This window comes from Eptesicus fuscus, chromosome 8 (assembly GCF_027574615.1).
Source record: "Eptesicus fuscus isolate TK198812 chromosome 8, DD_ASM_mEF_20220401, whole genome shotgun sequence".
Classification (NCBI taxonomy): Eukaryota; Metazoa; Chordata; class Mammalia; order Chiroptera; family Vespertilionidae; genus Eptesicus; species Eptesicus fuscus.
In genome coordinates, this window is record NC_072480.1 from 103,121,841 (window position 1) to 103,146,308 (window position 24,468).

Here is a 24,468-nt window from a genome sequence, read left to right on the forward strand (position 1 = left end):
CGTGCAGCCCGCGGAGGTCAGCAGCTCGCCCAGCTGCTCCGCGGCGTCGGAAACGCTTCCCCGTGTTACTCTCCTGCTCTTGAAAGATAAGGGGAGCCTCCATTTCCCTCTCCATCTCGCAGACGCGTTTCCGAGGCTGGAGAAGCGGAGATAAGGCGCACGCGGAGCCCACTCAAGGGCAAGTGCGGAGGACGGAAAGCAGACCCACCCACGTGGGTGCGGACAGGAAGCGTGGCTCTCCTGGGCCAGAGTCAGAGGAGAGGGAAGAGGACACCTCAGGGAATCAGAGAAGGGGGAAGAGAACACCTCACGGACTCCCTAAGCTGCACCCTCATCCCAACCTCCATTCAATGAGGCGAAACGTGAGGAGCAGCAGGGCGCTGGCTGGCTGGGCGCAGGGACGGCCGCTGTCCTGTCTGGGATCCAACGTACCAAGGAGCTCTGGTCTCCCAGTTCCCGGGAAGTCAGGGTCACTGTCCTCGCCAAGCCACAGGCCAGCAGCCCAGGCTCCGAGGGGCGCGGTGGGGAGCCCATGGCAGCGGGGACTCGGGGTCCGGCACGCCCACCCCTGGCAGACAACGCCCGCCCCTCCCGGCTTAGCCGGCCACGTGCCAGGCAAGAGCGACAGCCTCACGAGGGGACCGAGGCCGGTCCTTCTGGAGAGACTCCTGCCCTGGCCGCTCAGCGGGGTCGGGAGAGGAAGGATGGGGTGAGGGAGCGTGTGGGGTCCCAGGAGACGCCGGGGGAGCAGGGAGCAGAGGAAACGGGGAGGAAAGAGGGACGGGGACGTCAACCACAATTTAGCATCGTTTCAGAAGGGGCGGTTCAATCACATGGGTCCTCTGACTCCACACGCGTGTGCGGGCGCGGCCGGGGAGGCAGGCTGGTCGGCAGGGGCCAGGGCTCCGACCGGAGGCAGGAGGCTCCGCCAAAGGCAGCGTCTCTGCAGACTGGAAGCTCTGCGGCCCTTTCAGACAGCAGGCGGCTTCCTCCGGGGAGCCCACAGCCGCTGTCGTTTCCTTCTAACTCAGCAAATACGTTCGGGCGAATGGAAGTCGGAAGTCGGAGGCAGGAAACAAAGAGGGGGAGAGACTGAGAGATGGGGGGCAGGGAGGAGTTGGGGGAGGGGAGGAACAGGCTGTGAGGGGGAGACCCCACCGCTTAGGGAGCCGCACCCAGAGCCCTGTGGCTGCTCCCCAGCTGCTGAGTTAAAGCCAGCTTTTGTTGTAGGAGGTCCACACTCTGAGGGCGAGTGTTGTTACTACACACAAACTGTCCAACAACCGTGTGCATGTGCGTGTGCGTGTGCGTGACTGTGCGGGCCGGACCCCTGTGGCCCCCAGTTCCAGCACTGCCGTCAGGCTCGCCGCCAGGGGCTGGATGAGACGGGACGGGGCCAGCGGATGCAGCTGCTGAATCGCCGTGCCTGTCTGTGCGGGAAGGAGGGCCGGGCAGGCCCACACGCACCGGCTTCTCACTGGGGTTCGCAGCCCAGGAGCAGGGACACGCTGCAGTGCGCCCCCTCCCGGTGAGCCGGGGTTTCCCGGGGACACGCTGCAGTTGAGCGCACAGGGACCAGGACAGCGCCCACTGGATGGGACTGAGCTGGGAATGGGGTGATGGCAGTTGCGCCCCATGAGCCGGATGAGCATGGGAGCGGGGCCGTGTCCACACCCGTGAGCCGCCGGGACGTGGGGACAGGGCGGCGCCGGGCCGATCCCTTTCAGGAGGGACTCTCGCTCTCCTCCTCAGCCAACTGCCCAGTTTGGCATCTTAACGCGAACACCAGGGCGTGAGAAACGCATCACCCAGCTCCCCTTCCGTTCCCTCCCCGGATACTGGGCAAATCTGCTTTGTATTTCTTAACTGATTTTTTAAGAGAGAGACAGAAACATCCATGAGAAAAAGTCATTAGTGGGCTGCCTCCTGCACGCCCCCTCCTGGTGATTGAGCCGCAACCCAGGCATGTGCCCTGACCAGGAATCGAACCCATGACCTCCTGGTTCATAAGTCGATGCTCAACCACGGAGCCACGCCGGCCGGGCTGTGCCGTTAATTCTTGAAAACATGACATACTTTTCCTTCCCTGCGTTATAGGTATTCTGCGAGCACTCTCGCGGGGAGAGCACCGTGTGCCCGCGCTGTCCGCCCTCACTCACTCAAGGAAATGGAGAAATTCTGCGTCGACTGGGCTCCTACGAAAGCAACACACACCAGCACCCGGCTGTGGAGGGAGAGGAAGCGGCACAAGGTCACGGGCGGGCTGGGTCCAGCTGCCGCGAGCCGCTGACCGTGAACGATGCGCCCCGCCCCGGAGGGGTCGCCTCTCAGGGCCACGCGCTCCCGGGAAGATGCCGCCAGCTGCAGCGGAGGTGGGACCTGGGCCACGGCGGCCCGGCCAGGGCTCGGCCAAATGGAGTGAGTGCACCTCACCAAGAAGAAACCAACCAGACAGAGAGAGACTCGGGGACCCAGAGAACAGACGGGGTCGCCAGAGGGGGGAGGGGAGGATGGCGGGAAAGGGGGAGTGAGAATAAGAAGGACAGACTCCCCGTTATGAGCACATCCGTCACGGGATGGAATTAACACACAGCCCAGGACAGAGCCCCGGGATTGGGATACCTGCAGGGTGACGGGGCTACCGGGCGCATCCGGTGATCACAGTGCAAGCTCTGTAACCCCCGAGTCACTAGGGGGCGCCCCTGAATACCACATAGCATTGTATGTCAACTACACTTTCATCAGAAAGCTGAAGAAGGAAATACAGCCCTGTCTCTTCAGACAACTGCACCCCCATCGCACCTCCAGGTCCCCACCGCGAGAATCAGACCCGCGTGTCAGCACCTCTGAGGCCTAGAGGGCAGTCACCCCAGGCCTCTGCGCCCTCCAGCTCAGAGCGCAGCCTCTGCCTCTATGCGCAGACAGAGCTTATGACCTAGAAACCAAAACTCAACTGGGATCCTGAGAGCCACAGCTGTTACCTGCTATGAAATCGCCCCGCGTCTGAGCCCCACGCGCCCTCGGGGCCGCCCCCCGCAGACCCGTGGACATGAATCTCACACATGGGGGCCGGTCCAGGGGACATGAGCCTCACACGTGGGGGCCCGTCCAGGGGACATGAGCCTCACACGTGGGGGCCCGTCCAGGGGACATGAGCCTCACACGTGGGGGCCCGTCCAGTGGGCATGAGCCTCACATGTGGGGCCCGTTCAGGCTGCTGTCTTTCCCCGGAATAACACTCCATGTCTGTGCACAGCATGCTCCTGTCCTCACGCCTGACCCTGGAGTGTGGGCCACTGCCCGTCCTTCCATGAACAGCGGCGCTGCCCCCGGCACAGGGCCTGCGGGCAGAGCTCTGAGCACATCCTACACACAGGACCTCCCTCCGGGCAGCGACGTCTGCGTGCTGTGCTCACGCGTCTCGCCCAGCATCCCTGGGCAACAATGACTTAGTGAGCAAGGCTCAGGGACTCGTCCCGGGCCCCGAGTGTCTGTGACACGCCATCACCGGGCGCTGCTGTTCAGAAAGTCGCAGGTGGGACAAGCCCAACAATGACCTAGAATGCAAAGGCAACCACAAGGCCGTCAGGGAAAGGCATGATGGGAAATCCAACTTCCACAGAAAGCACGTGTTTCCACAGAAGGCCAAGGTGAGCTGCAGCGACACAGCAGCTAAAATCAGGACGTATTTAAGAGAGGCCCGGTGCACGAAATCCGGGCAAGAGTAGGCCTCCCTTCCTCCCATCCACCTACACCCACCCCCCTGCTGCCGGCACCAGCTTCCCTCAGGCACCCAGGACCCGGGCTTCCCTCGCAGCCCTGGCTTTGTCTGGAAGGTCGTCCGGAAGGACATACGGTCTAATTAGCATATTACGCTTTTATTATTGTAGATGACTACCCTGAGCATTCAAAGCTGAATGTTATGAAAAGCCATTTCTATAAACAGAAATCAAGACAATATAAAAATTTTAGCCTTGCCAGCATGGCTCAGTGGTTGAGCGTTGTTGACCTATGAACCAGGAGGTCACGGTTGGATTTCCGGTCAGGGCACAGGCCCGCGTCTGAGCTTGATCCCAGGTAGGGGGCGTGCAGGAGGCAGCCGATCAATGATGTTTCTCTCATCATTGATGTTTCTCTCTCTCTCCTTCTCCCTTCCTCTCTCTGAAGTTAATCAAAATATACTTAATGAAAAAATTAATTTGTAAAACAAACTAAAACATGCCATCACCTGAAAAAGCCTTCACACTGTTCCACACGCACACTGCCTGCTGCGGAGCCCCTGGCGGACAGGGCGGGTGATGCAGAGGCTGGCACTGAGTGGGGTGCGGCACGTGCAGGCCCGCGTCTACCGTCTCACCACCCCGCGGGCTGGCTCTGCCTGGAAAGAGCCCTACGGCCCCATCGCCGTCCCCCTTTCTCTTCTCCGTGCCGCTGGGCCGCAGCTTCCTGTAAACCCGTCCCCCGCTTTCCGGCACAGCCGCCCTCACGCCAGCGGAGTCCGGCAGCTCTCGCTCAGCCGCCGCTGTGCAGCTGGGAGGGGAAGTGGGTGCCCGGAGCCCCGCGCTCACTCACCGTGGCCCACGGGCAGCGCGATCCTCCAGCTGCAGTGCAGGTTGCTGGGGTAGGCGCCGGGGAAGCCGGGGCTCAGGATCACGCCGGCCGGGCTGCTCAGCGTCCCTCCGCACGTCGCTGCAGGGGGACCACAGGTTTCACGTGAGTTGTCTTCCTCAGGACTATGATGCTTAAAGCACAGACTTTCAGAGCTGGTAAGTCAATGTCATCTCTGGGTGAGGTCCTCGTCCTGACCCCCCAGCTGAGCTCATCGGGAGCAACGAGCTGAACCCGCAAGAGACCTTCCCATCCCGTCACCGCCAGCTCGAGGCCCCTGGGGGCCGTCGCTAAGGACCACGTGGGTGAGCTCTCCAAGGAAACCTCTACTTCCTCCCGGAATGCACACGCCAGCAAGGACACAGGACTTGAGTGAACACCCTTTGCGAGTGAATTTTAGTTCAAGGTTTAAAATATCTAATTCCCAAGTTTAAGGGGAAGTTCTTCATTTGAAACGAGTAAGAAGAGCGACGTGAGTGAGTGAGAGAGCGTGGAGGGAGCAGGCGTCCCGGGTCCCACCCTGGTCCCTGCCGCCCAGCCCGAGCCCGGACTTTCCGATCCCACAGATACCTCCGCGTGTGTAAGGGCCCCGGGGGGTCTAGGCATTTATTTTCACCCAGAAACCACCTTCACACATAGACCTCGGTCACGGAGGCCACTGTCTCCTTGGAAACAGATACGATGCCACGAGCACGGCCCGCAGGCGGTTGCCTGGGCGGAACACCTGACGGCGGGTGTTCACTATTTAAACGGTTGGACTTGGGTTTATTTTCTTCCTGCACACTCCGTCGGCTTCCTGTTCGAGGCAGCCGCGCTGTTGGTTACAGAAACCCGCCAGCAGCCAGGGTGTGTGGGAGGGGAAGCCCGGCCGAGGCCGGCGTGGCCCCGGCGGGCGCCTGCTTCCCCTGTGCCGCGCGGCCGGGCCCTCTGAGGTCACACCCCCGTGGGCAGCTCGGGGACACGCTCAGGGGTGTCCAGTGGCCTTCACACTTGCCCGCATTTGTCCATAGAGTGGACCCCGTGTTCCTGGACCCGCCCCCGTGACGAGGGTGTCTGCGGGGGTCGGCCTGCGGCTGGGGGGTTCTCAGCACTGAGCCAGGGGAGGGGCTCCGACGGGGACCTAGTCACTGTGATCACCACCCGCGCTCTCTGATGGGCAGTCGCTGCCGGTCATTCGTGAGTCAAAGTGACTGAGGGCCTACTGTGTGCCACAGCGTCGTGCTGCGGGACGAAGGATGGGGACGGGCTCTGTCTCTGAGATCGCGGGACCGTGGGGGGGAATTCAACCCCATGAAGTCGCGTGGAGGAGCCACGTGGTGGAGAGAGCGCCCCGTTGGCGCTCTGCTGGCCTGCAGGGGGGACCCGCTGGCTGAGGCTGCGGCTGCGGCCAGGGGCCCTTCCCTCCGGTGAGAACCTGAGGAGGGTGCCTCCCTCACTGACCTGTCAGTGCATCTTAGGAAAAGTCCAAAGTAACACAAGAAAAGATAAACATGATAGACACTTTTGAAAAGGATAGGTTCGCCCGGACGGCGTGCTCAGTGCTTGTGCTTAAGCGCTGACCTAGGAACCATGAGGTCGCAGTTCGATGTGTGGTCAGGGCACTTGCCCGGGTTGCGGGCTTGATCCCCAGCAGGGGGTGTGCAGGCGGCAGCCGAGCAGTGTTTCTCTCTCTCCCCTCTCCCTTCCTCTCTGAGATCCATAAAAACATTTTAAAAAGGACAGGTTTGTTATTACTGATCTTCCCTCTCGTGTCAGGTCCTAAGGTGGCAGGCAGGGCGCCGCCCGTGGAGGGTGTGAGCGGGGGTGGCGGGCCGGCCTGTGGGGACCAGGAGGGTGGAGGGGAGCAGCTCAGGGCGCCGTCCGAGGGGTCTGGACGGGCCGCGTGCGCAGACGGGCGTCCTACCGAGGCAGAGCGGCGGCGGGTAGTTCCAGCGGCGCACGGTGCCGGGCATGCAGGAGATGTGCGAGCGGCCCTGCGGAGGGAGGGAGAGAGGGGTGAGGCCCGCGGAGCCCGAGGAGGCCGGCGCTGGGACCGGGCCGCCCCAGCCGCGGGCCGTCCTGTCTGGGGGTCGTGACCAGGGCGATGCCTTTCCCAGAAGTTTGAAGTGTCCCTACAGCACTGTCACTCACGAATCGCATATTTCGTCTCAAAATAGAACAACCTGACTATTTCTCCTCACTTCACACACTTCCCACGTCCCGTCAGCATCATGGCCTGCCGGCCCGCTCCTGGGGCGCAGGGGCGTGAGCTGAGCCAAGGACTGTGTGCCGGCTCATTCCATCCTCAGCAGTTACAGCCTCAGGCTCCGAGGCTGAGCAAGACCAGGGGACACGAAGTCCCACTGAAGGGTGGAAGGTCAGCCGTGCGGCACTTGGGTTTGGAAAGGTGAGGCTGCACAGGCGGACCTGGGCTACCACCTCTGTGAGCAGGCGGACGCTGAGGGGACCCCCTGACACCCACCTAGCTCTTCAGGTGAGAACCTAGGGCTGCAGCCTAACTGAGCAGGTGAGGACCCTGAGGGAACCCCCCTGACACCACCTCCAGCATGTACCCCTACCTACAGTGTGTACCCCCACCTACAGCGTGTACCCCCACCTGCGGCGTGTCCACCCACCTGCAGCGTGTACCCCCACCTGTGGCATGTTCACCCACCTGCAGTGTGTACTCCCACCTCCAGCATGTACCCCCACCTACAGCGTGTACCCCCACCTGTGGCATGTTCACCCACCTGCAGCGTGTACCCCCACCTGCAGCGTGTACCCCCACCTGCAGCGTGTACCCCCACCTGTGGCATGTTCACCCACCTGCAGTGTGTACTCCCACCTCCAGTGTGTACCCCCACCTACAGCGTGTACCCCCTTTCAGCGTGTACCCCCACCTCCAGCGTGTACCCCTACCTACAGCGTGTACCCCCACCTGCAGCGTGTACCCCCACCTGCAGCGTGTACCCCCTTTCAGCGTGTACCCCCACCTACAGCGTGTACCCCCACCTACAGCATGTACCCCCACCTGCAGCGTGTACCCCCACCTGCGGCGTGTACCCCCACCTACAGCGTGTACACCCACCTGCAGCGTGTACCCCCACCTACAGCGTGTACCCCCTTTCAGCGTGTACCCCCACCTGCAGCGTGTACCCCCACCTGCAGCGTGTACCCCCACCTGCAGCGTGTACACCCTTTCAGCGTGTACCCCCACCTGCAGCGTGTACCCCACCTACAGCGTGTACCCCCACCTGCAGCGTGTACCCCCACCTGCAGCGTGTACCCCCACCTCCAGCGTGTACCCCCACCTCCAGCGTGTACCCCTACCTACAGCGTGTACCCCCACCTACAGCGTGTACCCCCACCTACAGCGTGTACCCCCTTTCAGCGTGTACCCCCACCTACAGCGTGTACCCCCACCTGCAGCATGTACCCCTACCTGCGGCGTGTCCACCCACCTGCAGCGTGTACCCTCTTTCAGCGTGTACCCCCACCTGCAGCGTGTACCCCCACCTGCAGCGTGTACCCCCTTTCAGCGTGTACCCCCACCTGCAGCGTGTACCCCCACCTACAGCGTGTACCCCCACCTGCAGCGTGTACCCCCTTTCAGCGTGTACCCCCACCTACAGCGTGTACCCCCACCTGCAGCGTGTACCCCCTTTCAGCGTGTACCCCCACCTGCAGCGTGTACCCCCACCTACAGCGTGTACCCCCACCTGCAGCGTGTACCCCCTTTCAGCGTGTACCCCCACCTGTAGCGTGTACCCCTACCTACAGCGTGTACCCCCACCTACAGCGTGTAACCCACCTGCAGCGTGTACCCCCCTTTCAGCGTGTACCCCCACCTGCGGCGTGTACCCCCACCTGTGGCATGTTCACCCACCTGCAGCGTGTACACCCACCTGCGGCGTGTACACCCACCTGCAGCGTGTACCCCACCTGCGGCGTGTACACCCACCTGCGGCGTGTACCCCCACCTGCGGCGTGTCCACCCACCTGCGGCGTGTCCACCCACCTGCGGCGTGTACACCCACCTGCGGCGTGTACACCCACCTGCAGCGTGTACACCCACCTGCGGCGTGTACCCCCACCTGCAGCGTGTACCCCACCTGCAGCGTGTACCCCCACCTGCGGCGTGTTCACCCACCTGCGGCGTGTCCACCCACCTGCGGCGTGTACCCCACCTGCGGCGTGTACACCCACCTGCAGCGTGTACACCCACCTGCAGCGTGTCCACCCACCTGCGGCATGTACCCCACCTGCGGCGTGTACCCCCACCTGCAGCGTGTACCCCCACCTGCGGCGTGTACCCCCACCTACAGCGTGTACACCCACCTGCAGCGTGTACCCCCACCTACAGCGTGTACCCCACCTGCAGCGTGTACCCCCACCTGCAGCATGTACCCCACCTGCGGCGTGTACCCCACCTGCAGCATGTCCACCCACCTGCAGCGTGTACACCCACCTATAGTGTGTACCCCCACCTGCAGTGTGTACCCCACCTGCAGCGTGTACACCCACCTGCAGCGTGTACACCCACCTGTAGCGTGTACACCCACCTGCAGCGTGTACCCCCACCTGCAGTATGTACCCCACCTGCGGCGTGTCCACCCACCTGCAGCATGTACCCCACCTGCGGCGTGTACACCCACCTGCGGCGTGTTCACCCACCTGCGGCGTGTACCCCACCTGCGGCGTGTCCACCCACCTGCAGCGTGTACACCCACCTATAGTGTGTACCCCCACCTGCAGTATGTACCCCACCTGCAGCGTGTACACCCACCTGCAGCGTGTACACCCACCTGTAGCGTGTACACCCACCTGCAGCGTGTACCCCCACCTACAGCGTGTACCCCACCTGCAGCGTGTACACCCACCTGCAGCGTGTACCCCACCTGCGGCGTGTACCCCGACCTGTGGCGTGTACCCCCACCTGTGGCGTGTCCACCCACCTGCGGCGTGTACCCCACCTGCGGCGTGTACACCCACCTGCGGCGTGTACCCCCACCTGTGGCATGTTCACCCACCTGCAGCGTGTACACCACCTGCAGCGTGTACACCCACCTGCGGCGTGTACCCCACCTGCGGCGTGTTCACCCACCTGCGGCATGTTCACCCACCTGCGGCGTGTACCCCACCTGCAGCGTGTACCCCACCTGTGGCGTGTACACCCACCTGCAGCGTGTACCCCACCTGCAGCATGTACCCCCACCTGTGGCGTGTACACCCACCTGCAGCGTGTACCCCCACCTGCAGCGTGTACCCCACCTGCAGCGTGTACCCCCACCTGTGGCGTGTACACCCACCTGCAGCGTGTACCCGGGCTCGCACTGGAAGGCCAACACGTCGTTCACCATGTACCGGTCGCCGATCTTGAGCCCGTTGCTGGGCAGGGCTGGCTCCTGGCAGGCGGCGAGCCCCACGGCTGCGGAAACAGACGCAGGAGGTGGGACACAAAGCTCTTCTCCCATCTGCCTCGTCCACCCCCCCCCCCCCCCCGCTCCCCTGCAGGAACGCAGGCCCCGACGACAGGGCGGGCCCCGAGCCAGCCCTGAGCTCGCTCTGCATGTTCGTTCGTTCCGTTTTAATGGGGTGGGTTTCATTGCAAACATTCACTGATGTCATTCTTGATTCCTTTAGGTAAAACGTGTTACTCCACTGTCACCCACTCGCCTCCAGCCTCACGCGCACGCTCCGGAAAGCCCTGGAGAAGGGTGGTCCCGGGAGATGCAGGCCCCATGGCACGGCTCCGAGGGTTTACAGGTTTCCAATCACACTCAACGGTCTTCGTGGAAAGTGTTAAGTGTGGACCTGGCAACCGACTCTCTCAGAAAAGGAATATGAGACCAGGGTTCGCTGTTCAAGCTCTCTGCCATTTAAAGAGACGGAGCGTCGCATGAGGAGGCTGCTCTTAGTGAGCAGGGCCAGCATCTCCGTCCCCAACGCTGCACCCAGGAGCTTGCCCAGCCGAAATGGTCTCTGGGTAAGGCGCTAACAATGTTTCAAACGTGTCTCAGAATACAGGAATTCAGCCTAAAGGCCAGGTAAATTAGTGCTGATGTTGTTTAACACTGACCTGCAGAAACCCCTGTTACACTAACAAACAGGACACGCGGCGATGGTGCTTCATAAAACCGAAACGCATTGGGAATGGCGCCAAAGACCCGGAGGCTGTAAATACTGCGATCTCTCCCGTCACCTAGCCAGTCTTCTCTGACACCAGGTTTATATTTTTAATATCTTTAAAAAATTAATTTTAGAGAGAGAGTCAGGGAGAGAGAAACATCGATCAGCTGCCTCCTACACCCCCTACTGGGGAGCAAGCCTGCAACTCGGGCATGGGCCCTGATGGAACTGAACCCTGACCTCTCAGTGAACAGGATACCACTCACCCGCCAAGCCACACGGACCAGGTGACCCCAGGTCTGAAGGACTAACAGCTTATTCCGCTGAGAAATGGGGGGAGGGGGGAATAAGGGTATAGATCTGCCTGAACTTCTCCAGCCGGCCTTGGCCTTAGACTTCAGTTCTTGTCCCCAACACCAGGACTAATGCACTGGGACTCGAGTGTGGGCTGGACGGGAAGGTGGGGGCGACATTGGCTAACCCCGGAGCGACAACCTGCAGGGCCCGTGCGCGTGAGGACGCTGTCTGCCCGCCCACGGGACCGCACACGTGGTTACCCGGCCCACACGTCTCTGCTCACACGCATGCTCACTGTCTCATCGGACTTCGCTTAATGTAAAGTCAGAGCCCGGCCGTAGGGCTCAGTGCACAGAGCGTCGGCCTGCGGACTGAAGGGTCCCAGGTTCGATTCCGGTCAAGGGCACGTACCTCGGTTGCAGGCTCCTCCCCGGCCTGGGCCCTGGTTGGGGCTCATGCAGGAGGTAACCCATCGACGTGTTTCTCTCACATCGATGTTTCTCTCTGTCCCTCCCCCTCCCTTCCAGTCTCCCTAAAAATCAATGGAGAAATACCCTCGGGTGAGGGTTAACAACAACAAAAAGAACATAAAGCCAGAGCTAATTATTAACAGGTTCACGGCTGGAGGCGGACAGCGCAGCCGCTGCTGAGGGCAGGAGCCAGCGCCACCCACAGTGTCCACACGCGGCGGGCGCTGGGCCAGGCCTCGCGGCTGGACAGGCAGCGCGTGCAGACTCCAGACCAGACGGGATGCACGCGACACGCTTGTCCCCGGGGAGGCATGGGCACTGCTCCCCCCCCACCCCGCCCCCGGAGCCTCGGCGTCCTCTCTGGCCTCTGACATGAAGGAAGGGCTCAGGGAAGCCCCGGCGGCCGGTCAGGCCCAGCTCCAGCCTGCAGACCCGCCTGCAGAGGGGAAGGCGGCGCCCAATTTCCTCCACTTCCCAGCCCCTCAGCACCTCCTGGGGAGCCTCGGGGATGCCCTGGCCCGAGCTGCTGAGCCAGTCTGCACAGGACACCGTCCCTGGCGATCCAGTCTGAGACTCACCACTGCGCCTCAGTTTTCCCCAAAGCCGGGAAGATGGAACGAGGGGAGGAAGGTGACTTCACTCCCCACTGTGACTGAGCGGGGCAGGGTCACCCGCGTCCGGAGGGCTGCAGGGCCACCCTAACCAGGAATTCAGGCCCCGCAGCCCATCGGTCTGTCTGCGTGAGCGGGCTGAGCTGCATCCCGCTTTCCCACGTCAACACTGACTCCTCCCTCAACGGCACACGTTAAAGAGCAGGGAGCACCAGAGGCATTAAGTGGCAATTAAAAAAAAATTATTGATTCAGAGAGCAAGGTAGAGGGAGAGAGAGAGAAACATCAGTGATGAGAGAGAATCATGGATTGGCTGCCTCCTGCACGCCCCCCACCGGGGACCGAGCCCGCAACCCAGGCCTGTGCCCTGACCGGAATCGAACCTGGGACCCTTCAGTCCACAGGCCAATGCTCTATTCACCGAGCCAAACCGGCTAGGGCAAGGCAATTTTTTAAAATTTTATTCCAAGCACATTTGGGGCTCTTCATGGACCGTAAAATTGCTAAATATGAAAAAATACAGCCACTTAGGCCTCTAACTTGTTTCAATGGTTTACGTCTAATTTCTCTCCATCTTTAACGTTAGAACACAGATCACAGCTACATTTAATTTCGCCTTTTTCCCTTCTATCAAAAATTGGCAAAATCAACGACCGTACACCACTTAATTTTCTATTGGGCTCCGATAAAATGTACGTAGAAGCCTCTCAGTGTAAATGTCCGATTGCGTGTGGGACAGGGAAAAGCTGGCTGATGGTGACAACACATCATCGCTGGGGATCCTCCAAGGTCACCGCAGGCCAGACTGAGGCCGGAGGATAACCCAACATGTGCAAAAAGCACAGAAAACGATGTTTAAAGTAAGAGAAAATAACGGTGACACATAATTCAACATTAATTTGTTACTAAATCCCCCTTGCTTCACAAACAATGGTTTTTTACTTATTTACTCTGTTTATGACATGCTGACTTAAATGCATTTATTGTATATTAATTTATTTTCATTTTCTCTTTCCTTGAAATTTATGTGTAAATCCAGTTCATCCTGCGATAAAAGGAACTTGCATTTATATTGTACCTGCAGGGATTACAATAACGTTTCAGAAGAAGCAAAAACAAACAAAAAGATTTTAATCAGAGAAGTCCCAGGGCGGCTCCCTCAGGCCTCGGTGTTGGACATGCAGACGGAGCCGCTTCTGTACCGTCCTGCCCCGCCCCGCCCCGCCCCGCCCCATCTCATCCCGTCCCATCCTGTCCCGTCCCGGCATCACTGTGCAGTCCGTGTGGGTTAGAGGCTGAGGACACGGAGATACGTGGCATTTGTGGCAGCATCGCCTAGTGACACCATGGAGACAAACGGGTCCAGGAACGGAGGTGCCACGTGGAGAGGGACTCAGGGTGACCCACCAGGTCTGCGGACGATGGAGGACCCTGGGCCGAGCCGGGCATGTCCCAGGCGTCTGGAGTGACGTGAGCAGCCGTGGCGAGCAGGTGTATGTCATGAGTGGGTTACGTTGGGCCAGAAGCCATGGCTCCTCACAGGGCACAGGGCCAGGCGCTGGCGAAGCACACGCCCCGCACGGGGAGCCCTCCCCAGGCCCAAAGGATAGGGGGTCGGGGTGGGGAAGCCCTTTTACAGAAACACCCCCAGGTGTCCGACCCAGAACACAGACATGAGGAAGGAGCAGGTGGCAACAGCAGGATGCCAAACCCAGGACCCTCAGCCGGCCAGTGTCAACCTATGAGTGTCAGCCTATGAACCAGGAGGTCACGGTTCGATTCCCGGTCAGAGCACAGGCCCAGGTTTCGGGCTCCCTCCCCAGTGTGGGGCGTGCAGGAGGCAGCTGATGGGTATCGATCTCTCACATCAATGTTTTCCTCTCCCCGCCACCCCGTCCCCTTCTCTCTACAATCAACAAAAAGATATTTAAAAAATCAAAACCATAAAAGGATTTCCACTTCTACCTGGGAACAGAATTATGTAAAATTAAAACATCGCATCCATGTTATCAATGAGAAAAATCTAAACTACGAAATCACCACCTTTGGAACTCACCAAAGAGGTGAGGCTGAGGTACCAGGTGGCATCCCCTTCAGAGGACAGCCCCTTCGGAGAGACGGGACACGCTGCCGACAGGACGCAGGAGGAAGGGGACCGACCGTCACGCTCGCGGGGAAGAACCAGCACCAAGTCTCAGCCGCTTGCCGAGCCCCAGCGCCCGGGAGCTCAGGGCCGGGCCGGGAGCGTGTCCTTCGCCCACGGCCCCTCCAGGGACTCGGGGAAGCACGGGGGCGGCAGCGGCTGGGAGCCGTGCGCATCCCCCGTCTCTGGGCGGATGGGCATGGACTGGCGTGTGCGCCATGGGGTCCGTCACGTGTGGGAAAGGAAACGTTAGCCGCTGCGAGAGGCAGCAGCGTGCCACCTCCTGGCACAAAGGGGACCGGGGTGGAGAGGAGCAGACGGAAAAGACGGTCTCTGCCTGGCCGTGGGGCCCTCTGTCATCCAAGGCTACGGCCTCCCTGAGCTGAGGATGCGGGGCAGGCCCCGAATTCAACCCCAGGCGGAGATGGAGGGCCTGGGCGGGGGAGGGGTTCTGAGAACACTGCACCCCATGGAGCCGGGGGGTGGGGGTGGGGGGCAGGCTCTGAGGTCGGCCGGAGGCGGGGAGAACAGAGCAGTGCAGCTGGCCTCGGGGTGAGCCCGGCACGGAGGGAGTCACAGCCCACCCTGGGGCGGGCAGGGTTCGGGGGAGACCACCTCCTTTGGAAGGTGCTTAGGGGTGACTGGACACTGAAGGTGGAGGACGGACGCTGAGACAAAGCCCTCACACGACTCACATGGCAGCGGCAGCTCCCCCTGCCTCAAGGGACCTGCCCCCTGGGATGCAGGAGAGTAACCATAGCAACGACAGGACTCAAACCCACTCCAGTCCAGCTGGATGGACACAACAGAAGTGGGTGCCATTCTGGGCACCAACATCACCAGCAGTCTCTGCAGTGTTACTCAGTGTCCAGCTCATTTAAAAATACATATATTATTGTATGTTTACTGATGTCAGAGAGGAAGGGAGAGGGAGAGAGAGAGAAACATCAATGATGAGAGGGAATCATGGGTTGGCTGCCTCCGGCACACCCCACACTGGGGTTCAAACCCACAACCTGGGTATGTGCCCTGATTGGGAATCGAACTGTGACCTCCTGGTTCATAGGTCAATGCTCAACCACTGAGCCAGGCTGGCGGGGCTCACAGCTTTAATGAAACATTGTGCAACACACAGAAATGCAAGAAGACAGCCTTTTGCCTGGCGATCAAGCAGCGGACTCAGACTCAGCGCACACTCCTATCATGGAAATATGAAGCAATAACGTTACAATGACTGTGAGAAGCATGTGAAAGGCTCTAGAAGAAAAGGCAGCAGGCAGGAGGCGGTGGAGCGATTCCTGCAGAGCCAATGATCGTAAGACAGAGTCAACGGGCAATCCAGAGGGAGCCTCGCAGCCTCCGGGCCGAAGGGCCTTTATGAGCTCGTTAGCGGAGTGGACGCGGCTGAGGAACGGCGCGGCGACGCTGAAGAAGGTTAACGGCAATCTCACACACTGGGCACACGGAGAGACGGCGGAGGAGACAGCACTGGGCGCACGAGGCTGGGAAGCCACTCAGATGGCCTAACGGACACGGGAGAGGAGGGGTCCCAGAGGAAGCAGGGAAACAGGGCTGAAGAAACGTGTGGGTGGTGATGGCCAAGAGCTGTCCCTGAGGAATGAGACCCACCAAACCACAGACCCGAGAATGTAGCATGTCAGCGATGGTGAATATCGTGTGTGCACACTCACATCCACACACATTCACTCGCACTTACACACACACACTCACTCACACACTCACTCACACTCACACACACTCTCACACACACACTCACACACACACTCACATACACTCACACACACACTCACACACACACACACACTCACACACTCACACACATATACTCACACACACTCATACACACACACTCACACACACACACACACTCACACACACACTCACACACTCACACTCACACTCACACACACACACACACTCACACACACACACACACATACACACACACACACTCACACTCACACACACACACACACTCACACACTCACACTCACACTCACACTCACACACACACACGCACACACACACACTCACTCACACACACACACACACACACACACACACACACACACACACCTAGAGACCTCCTAGTCCCCCTGCTGAAAGTCCAAGATAAAAAAAAAGCTTAGAGGAAGGCAGAGAGCAGGGACAAGCGCCTGAGAAAGACAGCTTGTCCTCAGGAACTCAGAGATGAGAATCCCGTGGGGAGGCGTCGCTGACATGCGAAAACCAGACCTTTCAGCCCAGCTTCTGTGCCCAGCAACACACTTCTCAGAATCGAAGGTGACATGACGACCTTCAGAAAAACCCGGAAGCTGGAAGGATTCAGGTCAGTGGATCTGACCCACGAGAAATGTCCCAGGAAGTTTTCCAGACAGAAAAAAATCAAACAGAAGCCGGGTCTCCCCAAGAAATCGAAAGCTGTAAAGCCATTAAAATGAAGGTAACTAGAAACCTTTTCTCAGTGCTGATTGGTCTAAAGAACATTGACTATGTACAGCGGAAATAGTTAAAATACGTTGTGGGCTTTATAACAAGTAAAAAGAAAAGATAAAATAAGAATACCATAGGAGAAGAAGAAAGGAATGAAACGTATGTGCCTTTTAGGTTATTGTAATATTCCCAAAGTGACAGAGTATCATTTGAAGGTAAGCTGGGCTATATTGATGACGCATATTTTAAATTCTAGAGAGACCATTAAAATTTTAAATAGTTTTATCCAATGAGCCCATTGAGGAGATAGATTGGAGCAATAATAAGACTCAATTAAACCAAAGCTGGCAGGAAAAGAGGGAAAAATCCACAGAATAAAAACAGGACAAATGGAGACAGTCCAACAGAACCCATATGTTTAATCTCATTAGCGATTCTTCCACCAAATCCAACTGAGATCAGCGAGCACTTGTCTAGTGCTATACACATGGCGTGGGTCAGTGATGGTGAACCTATGACACACGTGTCAGCACCGACACGCGTAGCCATTTCTGATGACACGCGGCCGCATGCCGAGGATGAAACATTTGCTGCTCCTGAGGATGAAACATTTGCGAAATAGTGTTTTTTCCTCAAAGTGACACACTACCCGAGTTATGCTCAGTTTTTGGGCGAAGTCTGACACACCAAGCTCAAAAGGTTGCCCATCACTGGCGTAGGTGATACCTCACATACATCACAGCAGTATGTTCTTTTTTTAAATTGATTTAAGAGAGAGGGAGAGAGGTTGAGAGAGAGAGAGAGAAGTCCATGTGAGAGGGAAACAGCGACCTGTTTCCAGTTGCCTCCTATAAACACCCGACAGGAGTGTCAACCCACAACCTGGGTATGTGCCTTGACCGGGAATCAAACCCATCACCTTTTGGTGAACAGGATGATGCTGAGCCACTCCGGCTGGGAGAAAAGCAGTATGTTCTTGATTAATCTCGCGTGTCAGTATATATATCAACTAGAGGCCCGATGCATGAAATTCGGCTTCATCCCGAAGGTCATCCAGAAGGTCATCTGGAAGGGTGTCTGGACAGTTGTTCTGCTGTTCGGCAGTCGGGTCTAATGAGCATGTTATGCTTTTATTATTCTAGATTATTCTGAATAGACACTTATATACTTCTATGCAAACATTTCTACATACTATTTTCCTATTGGTTCAAGATTAGTTTCCCCCTGTTGCTCCCCAGTAGCAGGCTCTATTTCATACACCTTTAGGTCTGATTTTGTATTTTCAGGATAAACCAGTATCATCACTATCTACATGTCTATACTATAATCTGAAGTTCCCAGATAGTTGTTCGCTTTTTTGTTTTGTTTTTGTTTGGTTATTTCTCTGGATAAAGAGCCTGGAGCAAGAGTGACAGGGGGTGATCCTGCTGTATAACGTGTCCCATGTCCAGTGAGGCTCACGGTGTCAGGGGGAGAGGCTGGGGGAGGAAGGGACGTGAGAAAACGCCGCTATTTTCAGCCTTTACGTGGATTATGTAAATCCACCAAAATCTGGGTCATTCCGTGGGGCCAGACCACCTTAGAATCGCTTCTGGTTTCCTTAGAGTTTTACAATCGATCCCTTCACGCCAAAGGGTCTGTCTTCTGTTAGAAAAACCCTACCAGCGGTCCTTCGGAAAGAAGAAATGGCTGATCTGAGGGGGCCTCGTCCTCATTTCCCCCCCAGAGAACTGGGAGCTGGTGTGGCCATCCCGTATCGGCTTGGGTTTCAGGGCCAGGCCAGGTGGACCTGACCCACAGGCTCCTGGACCTGCCACCTACCATCCAATGATGGGACACTTGTCATCGTCGGTGCAATAGGACGGCTGGGTCCACACACCCCTGCTCATGCGTAGAAATCCCTCCTCCCAAAGAGGTACATCTGTGTCCGTCTTTCAGTCACTTATCAGGAGGGTGACCAAGACCTGGGCCCGCAGAGAACACCCCGCGTTCTGCTCCGTCTCCTCTGAAAGCTGAGAACACGTCACAAACCGCTCTGACACGCTTAGGCCCGCACAGAGCGCGTGCTGGTTGGTGGTTTCATTACTGTTTCACGGCTATAATGTTTAGTGAAAAGTCTGAGTTTAGAAACTTGCCGGTTGGCCATACATAGTTCAAGGCAGATGCAGAACTATGTCAACAGATTACAAATAGCGGACGTGTTGGGGTTTGGCTGCCGACAAGGGCTGTGAAAGAATTCACAACCGAAAGAGGAGATGCAGAGAGGAAGTTTACTGTGCTTCCCACGAAGGGAAAGGGCCAAGTATTGCTAATCAACATAAGGCAAGAAACAACAGGGCAGCTTCCCCGTTTAAGCCTTGGCTGTTGCTAAGTGACAAGGAAGGGAGGAGGAGTTAGGGCTGAAGGGTTGTTTGTTTTTTTAGGAGACAGTCCTACAGATGTCCTAGGAAGTGTCTTATCAGTATTTTTCCCCAAGCCTGTGAAACATGCTCAGAGCAAAAGCGATGAATAATTCAAAAGAGGCCTGTTTGAAGGGGAGTGAGGAAGGGAGCTTTCTAACTGGAGGCTCCTTGGTGGGAATTATCCCTGAGATGTGAAAACAGCAGGGAGGAGGTGTAGCAAGAATGTAGCCTTGAGAGTAGCTATCTTGTCCCCCAGGTTGAACAGAAGGGTGTTTGTTGAGACCACGTCGTGGTGTTTAATTGCCAGGTGCTTCTCATAAATTGTGGAAGGCCACAGCTAGGAAAAAGAGGGGCCGTTCCCTGTCCTTACAGGGTGGCCTCTCGGCAACTTCCTCCACCACCCGCTCCACGGGCTGTGCTGGCCTGGTCCTAGGTTCCCTTTACAGAACACACCCTCTAACCTGGCTGAGGGAGCTACAGCAGAGAAAGGGCTGCCTGGAGACCCAGAGACAAGGGGTGGCATGAGCTAGCAGAATGGTGTTAGCATCTGAAAGGAACTACTGAAACAACAACAACAACAACAACAAACAGAAACATGGCATTACCTTTGTCCAAATTAAAAAAAAATAGGTAAATACATTAAGCAATTAAATAAGGCCTCAGATCCTTGAACAAGCGTCATATCTGTGAGAAATACCTCTGTCTCTCTCTTCTAAGGAAGCACATTGGCCGGGAACTCAGGGAATGGAGATGTGAGGTTGGAGCGGCAAGCCCACAGCTAAGTGCACACGGCGCTAGGTGTGGGCTCATTATTTCACTCGCACCTCCGCCCACCAGAAGCAAGGGACACGCCGGAAAACGGGATAACAACCTTGAGGGGAAAAGGAGAGGACTCCTGGCTTCTAACGCGTCTGAAGATATTATCGGGTATTAACCTGCCATCCATAGGGTTTATGCCTCCCCACGTACACATGCACATGATGTACCCAAGCAGCAGATTTTTTCAGACACATCCTCCATAAATGACACCCACAGCGCCATGTCACACTGTCGCCAAAGCAGTCCTCGTCACACAAACGGGAAGAAACTTGCATACAAATGGCGAGCACAAGCAGGGAAATTCCAGGGAGTGAGCGGCGCCCTGGGCTGGTGTCTGCGGCAGAAGATGCATCGTCCGCCGGGCCCTGGCCTTTCGGAGACGCACGTGCCGTCGCGCCCGCACACTGTTTATCTGGATCCCAAAGGCCACTTCCCGCAGCTCGGCCACGCACCGCCCGTCCGCCACGGCTCGTTAAGGAGATGGATGTGCGCATTCAGCAGCTTTAGTGCTGGAACGCGCGTCCTAAAATAAACCTCGCGCTCATCGGAAACTCTCACGCGCTCGCTCTTCCAGCGTGTGCCTGCGTCACCCCCCACCCGGGAGATTTGTGACGCTGACCTTTGTCATCCGTTTAGCGGACTATTAACTCAGCTGCGCATCCATTTTTAAAAGGTTAGCGGCTCCTCCGAGACACGTTCTTCCAATTAAAATGAAAAATACACGGGTGCGGCAGCGAAGGGGCGGCCCTGGGCCTTATGCACAGCCGCGGAGCCTCGGAACCAGGGCGTGTGGCCATGTCTACCTGGAAACGGCCGTTCTGTCTCTCCCGTGCTCATGGGAGCGGTCACTATCACAGAGGACGGGCCCTATCGCAGAGGTTACCTTTTGTGCCTTTTAGGCCAACAGCCTGAAATGGAGCCGCCGTTTCACCTAATTATTCCAGCTCTCCCGTCCACGTCCCCGGTAATTTGTCTTTTGTCGTGTATATTTCTTAGAGAAAGAGTCGGTGCAGCTCGACGTCACTCCCCTTTGGAGCACAGGAGAAGGCTCCACTGCGGAATAGGGGCTGGCTCATGTCCCCTCGAAAGACATTCCCCAGCGGGGCAACGGGGGGCAGGTTCCCTGGGCAGGGGCAGGTGTCGGGGTGGGGGCAGGTGTCCAGGCAGGGGCAGGTGTCGGGGTGGGGGCAGGTGTCGGGGTGGGGGCAGGTGTCCAGGCAGGGGCAGGTGTCAGGGCGGGGGCAGGTGTCGGGGTGGGGGCAGGTGTCCAGGCAGGGGCAGGTGTCGGGGTGGGGGCAGGGTCAGGTGTCCGGGCGGGGCAGGTGTCGGGGTGGGGGCAGGTGCTGGGGGTGGGGGCGGGGTGGGGGCAGGTGTCCGGGCGGGGCAGATGCCGGGGCGGGGGAAGGTGCTGGGGGTGGGGGCAGGTGGTGGGGGCAGGGTCAGGTGTCGGGGCGGGGGCAGGTGTCGGGGTGGGGGCAGGTGTCTGGGCGGGGGCAGGTATGGCGTGGGGGCAGGTATCGGGGCGGGGGCAGGTGTCGGGGCGGGGCAGGTATCGGGGCGGGGGCAGGGGGGCGGGGGCAGGGGTCCGGGCGGGCCTTACTTTTGTACTCCAGGTGGAAGCCGGCGGCGGCCACGCTGATGTCCGACTGGAAGTGCAGGTAGAGCTGGTTGGACGAGCTGTTCAGCAGGGCGGGCACCGTGGTCCCTGGAAGGAGGCGGACATGGCCCTGAGCATCACACACGCATCTCCGTTCCCGGATGCATCCACGTGGGGTGTTGGGGTGTGTGGTTTTAAAAACATGTTTTTATGGATTTCAGAGAGGAAGGGAGAGGGAGCGGGAGAGAACAGCAATGAAAGAGAACCGTGGATCGCCGCCTCCTGCCGCCCCACACAGGATGGAGCCCGCAGCCCGGGCCTGTGCCCTGACCGGGAATGAACCCTGACCTCCTGGTTCCCGGATCCGTTCTCACCCACCAGCCGCACCGGCCGGGCGTGGGGAACCGTTTACATTTACAGCCCAGGCTGTCTGACCCCCCGTGTTCACACGGAGCCTCGGCTTCCCTCTTTCCACGTCGAGCCCGTCCCTTTCCCGGGGGCAGTGACAGTCACACGTGTTCTCTGCCCTCCTCAGCCCCTCTGCCTGCATCTCAGGCTCAGCACATGCGTGCTTGCCCGGCCACGTGCCTCCGTGGTTGAGCGTCGAGTTACGAACCAGGAGGTCGGGGTTCAATTCCCGGTCAGGGCACAGGCCCGGGTGATGGGCTCCATCCCCAGTAGGGGGCGTGCAGGAGGCAGCCGATCCATGACTCTCTCTCATCATGGATGTTTCTCTCTCTCTCCCTCTCCTTCCTCTCTGACATCCATAAAAACATACATTTTTACGAAGGAACACACATTCTCATATTCCACGGGCACGGGGCTCTCCCATCACTCCCCTCTAACAATGTGCCCTGTGTTTCTTCCCTGGGACACAGCAGAGGCCCCGTGTAGCTCCGCGAGTGTCCCGGAGGCGGGCCGTGGCCGCCAGCCAGTGCTCCTCCCAGGATGCTCCTTCCCCTCTGTGCTGGCTTCCAGCCCGCGGGGTTCACACCGAATAACGTTCCCGCGAGAGAGCGCGGGTTTCAGACCAACACGTGCGAAGAGGAAAATGCAGGCTTATTTACATAAGGTTTCTCCGCCTGCAAAGTGGGGTGGCCTGGCCCATTTCCAAAGTGGCATGAGTCTTTATGAGGAACCCCCCCTCCCGCCCCAGGCTCCACCCGGGCACCTTGCCGGCCGGGCAGCCAGCAAGGAGGGCACAGCCCGGGCCTCAGTGCGTCCCAGAGGAGAAGGGGAGAGAGGAGGCCCGGGAGGGCCGGCTGCACCCCACGTGGGCCCAGCTCAGGACCCATTCAACATCAACACAAGAAAGAGACACAGCCCTGGCCGGCCTGGCTCAATGGTTAGAGCGTCAGCCCGCGGATGGAAGGGTCCCGGGTTCGATTCCGGTCAAGGGCATGGACCTGGGTTGCAGGCTTGATCCCAGGCCCTGGTCGGGGCCGTGCAGGAGGCAACCAATCAATGTGTCTCTCTCACATCCACGTTTCTCTCTGTCTTTCCCTCTCTCTTCCACTTTCTCAAAAAAATCAATGAGAAAATATGCTCAGGTGAGGAATAACAACAACAAAGAAAAGAAAAGAAAAGAAAAGAAAAGAAAAGAAAAGAAAAGAGAAAGAGGCCCCGAGACCCATTTCACCTGCCTTTGTCCCACGTGTGACACTGGCTGCCCCTCACCCTGCATTGGGTGTGGATTTGGGGCTGACATTTGCAGAAAGACCCAGCGGATCTGACAACAGACCCAGCGGATCTGACAACAGACCCAGAGGATCTGACTACAGACCCAGCGGATCTGACTACAGACCCAGCGGATCTGACAACAGACCCAGCGCATCTGACTACAGACCCAGCGGATCTGACTACAGACCCAGCGCATCTGACTACAGACCCAGCGGATCTGACAACAGACCCAGCGGATCTGAGGACAGACCCAGCGCATCTGACTACAGACCCAGCGGATCTGACAACAGACCCAGCGCATCTGACTACAGACCCAGAGGATCTGACCGAGAGCCACCTGCCCGCGCTGCTTGTGGCCTGACAACCTGGAAGCCGGGGAGCCAGTGCTGTGGGGGTGACTGTGTACACCTCGGTCGATTCACTGTGTCCCAGTTCCCACAAGTCTCCCCAACCCCCAACAGCGCCCGCCCACCTGTCCATCCCTCCCTGAGCCAGACCCTCACCACCACAGGGGAAGGCAGGTTGTCGACTTGGGATCCTAACTCTCAGCCCGTCGCCCGCGGTGAGCCTGCCCCGCAGGACTGGCTGCTGTGGCCACGCCGTCTCGTCCAGCGCGGGCCCTGATGAGGGCGAGGCCGGCAGCTCACTGAGGAGGGGCCTCCTCCTCCCGCTGGGGGCGCTTCGCTCCGAGGCTGCCCACAGAGAGCCTCTGCCTGGGACGAGGGTGCGGGGCCACGGCTCCGTGGGCCGTGCCGGCCATTTGCTTGTCGGTGTGATGACCCGACCCACAGGGACCGGGACCGCGCGCCTCACCTGAGAAGCTGCCCAGCCTGGGCGCCGTGGCGTCCCCGCCGTCGTAGATCTCCAGGGAGTCCCAGTTCTGCTCGGTGGCGAAGCTGATGACCTGGATCTGCCACAGGCAACGTGGGGTTAACACGTGTCTTCGGTGTAAAAGCCAGCCCACGCCCACCAGGCTTTTGTGAAACTAACTGTGGACGCAAGAGGAAGGCGGAGCCGAGAACAGGCCGCGGGCAGGGCCGGCTCTTCCCCAGGGCCCGCCGTGGCTGTGGCTGTTAACGAAGTGCCCGCCCACGGAGCGAGGACAACGCGTCCCGACGTGTTCAACTGGCGGGGGTTTTACGAAAGGATAATCTGTGGGGTTTGCTACTCGGTTCTTTCCAACAACGTCAATATGGTGAGAATCTACTGTTTTAATTTCAAACAAAGAAACGTGGCTAGAGACCCTTTGAAGAAACGGCAAGAAGAGAGAAACCAGCTG

General features: G+C 58.6%; 1 protein-coding gene across 1 annotated transcript in view; it reads right to left on the minus strand.

Annotated features, from left to right (window-relative positions):
• CSMD1 (CUB and Sushi multiple domains 1) overlaps window positions 1-24,468 on the minus strand; it is a 694,425-nt gene that overhangs the window by 74,230 nt on the left and 595,727 nt on the right. Inside the window, exons 36-40 of the mRNA XM_054719948.1 lie at window positions 24,003-24,099; window positions 21,513-21,617; window positions 9,897-10,015; window positions 6,512-6,581; window positions 4,573-4,689 (exon numbers count right to left, since the gene is read on the minus strand). Coding sequence (XP_054575923.1) covers window positions 4,573-4,689; window positions 6,512-6,581; window positions 9,897-10,015; window positions 21,513-21,617; window positions 24,003-24,099 — 508 coding nt within the window. The remainder of the gene's footprint in view (window positions 1-4,572; window positions 4,690-6,511; window positions 6,582-9,896; window positions 10,016-21,512; window positions 21,618-24,002; window positions 24,100-24,468) is intronic.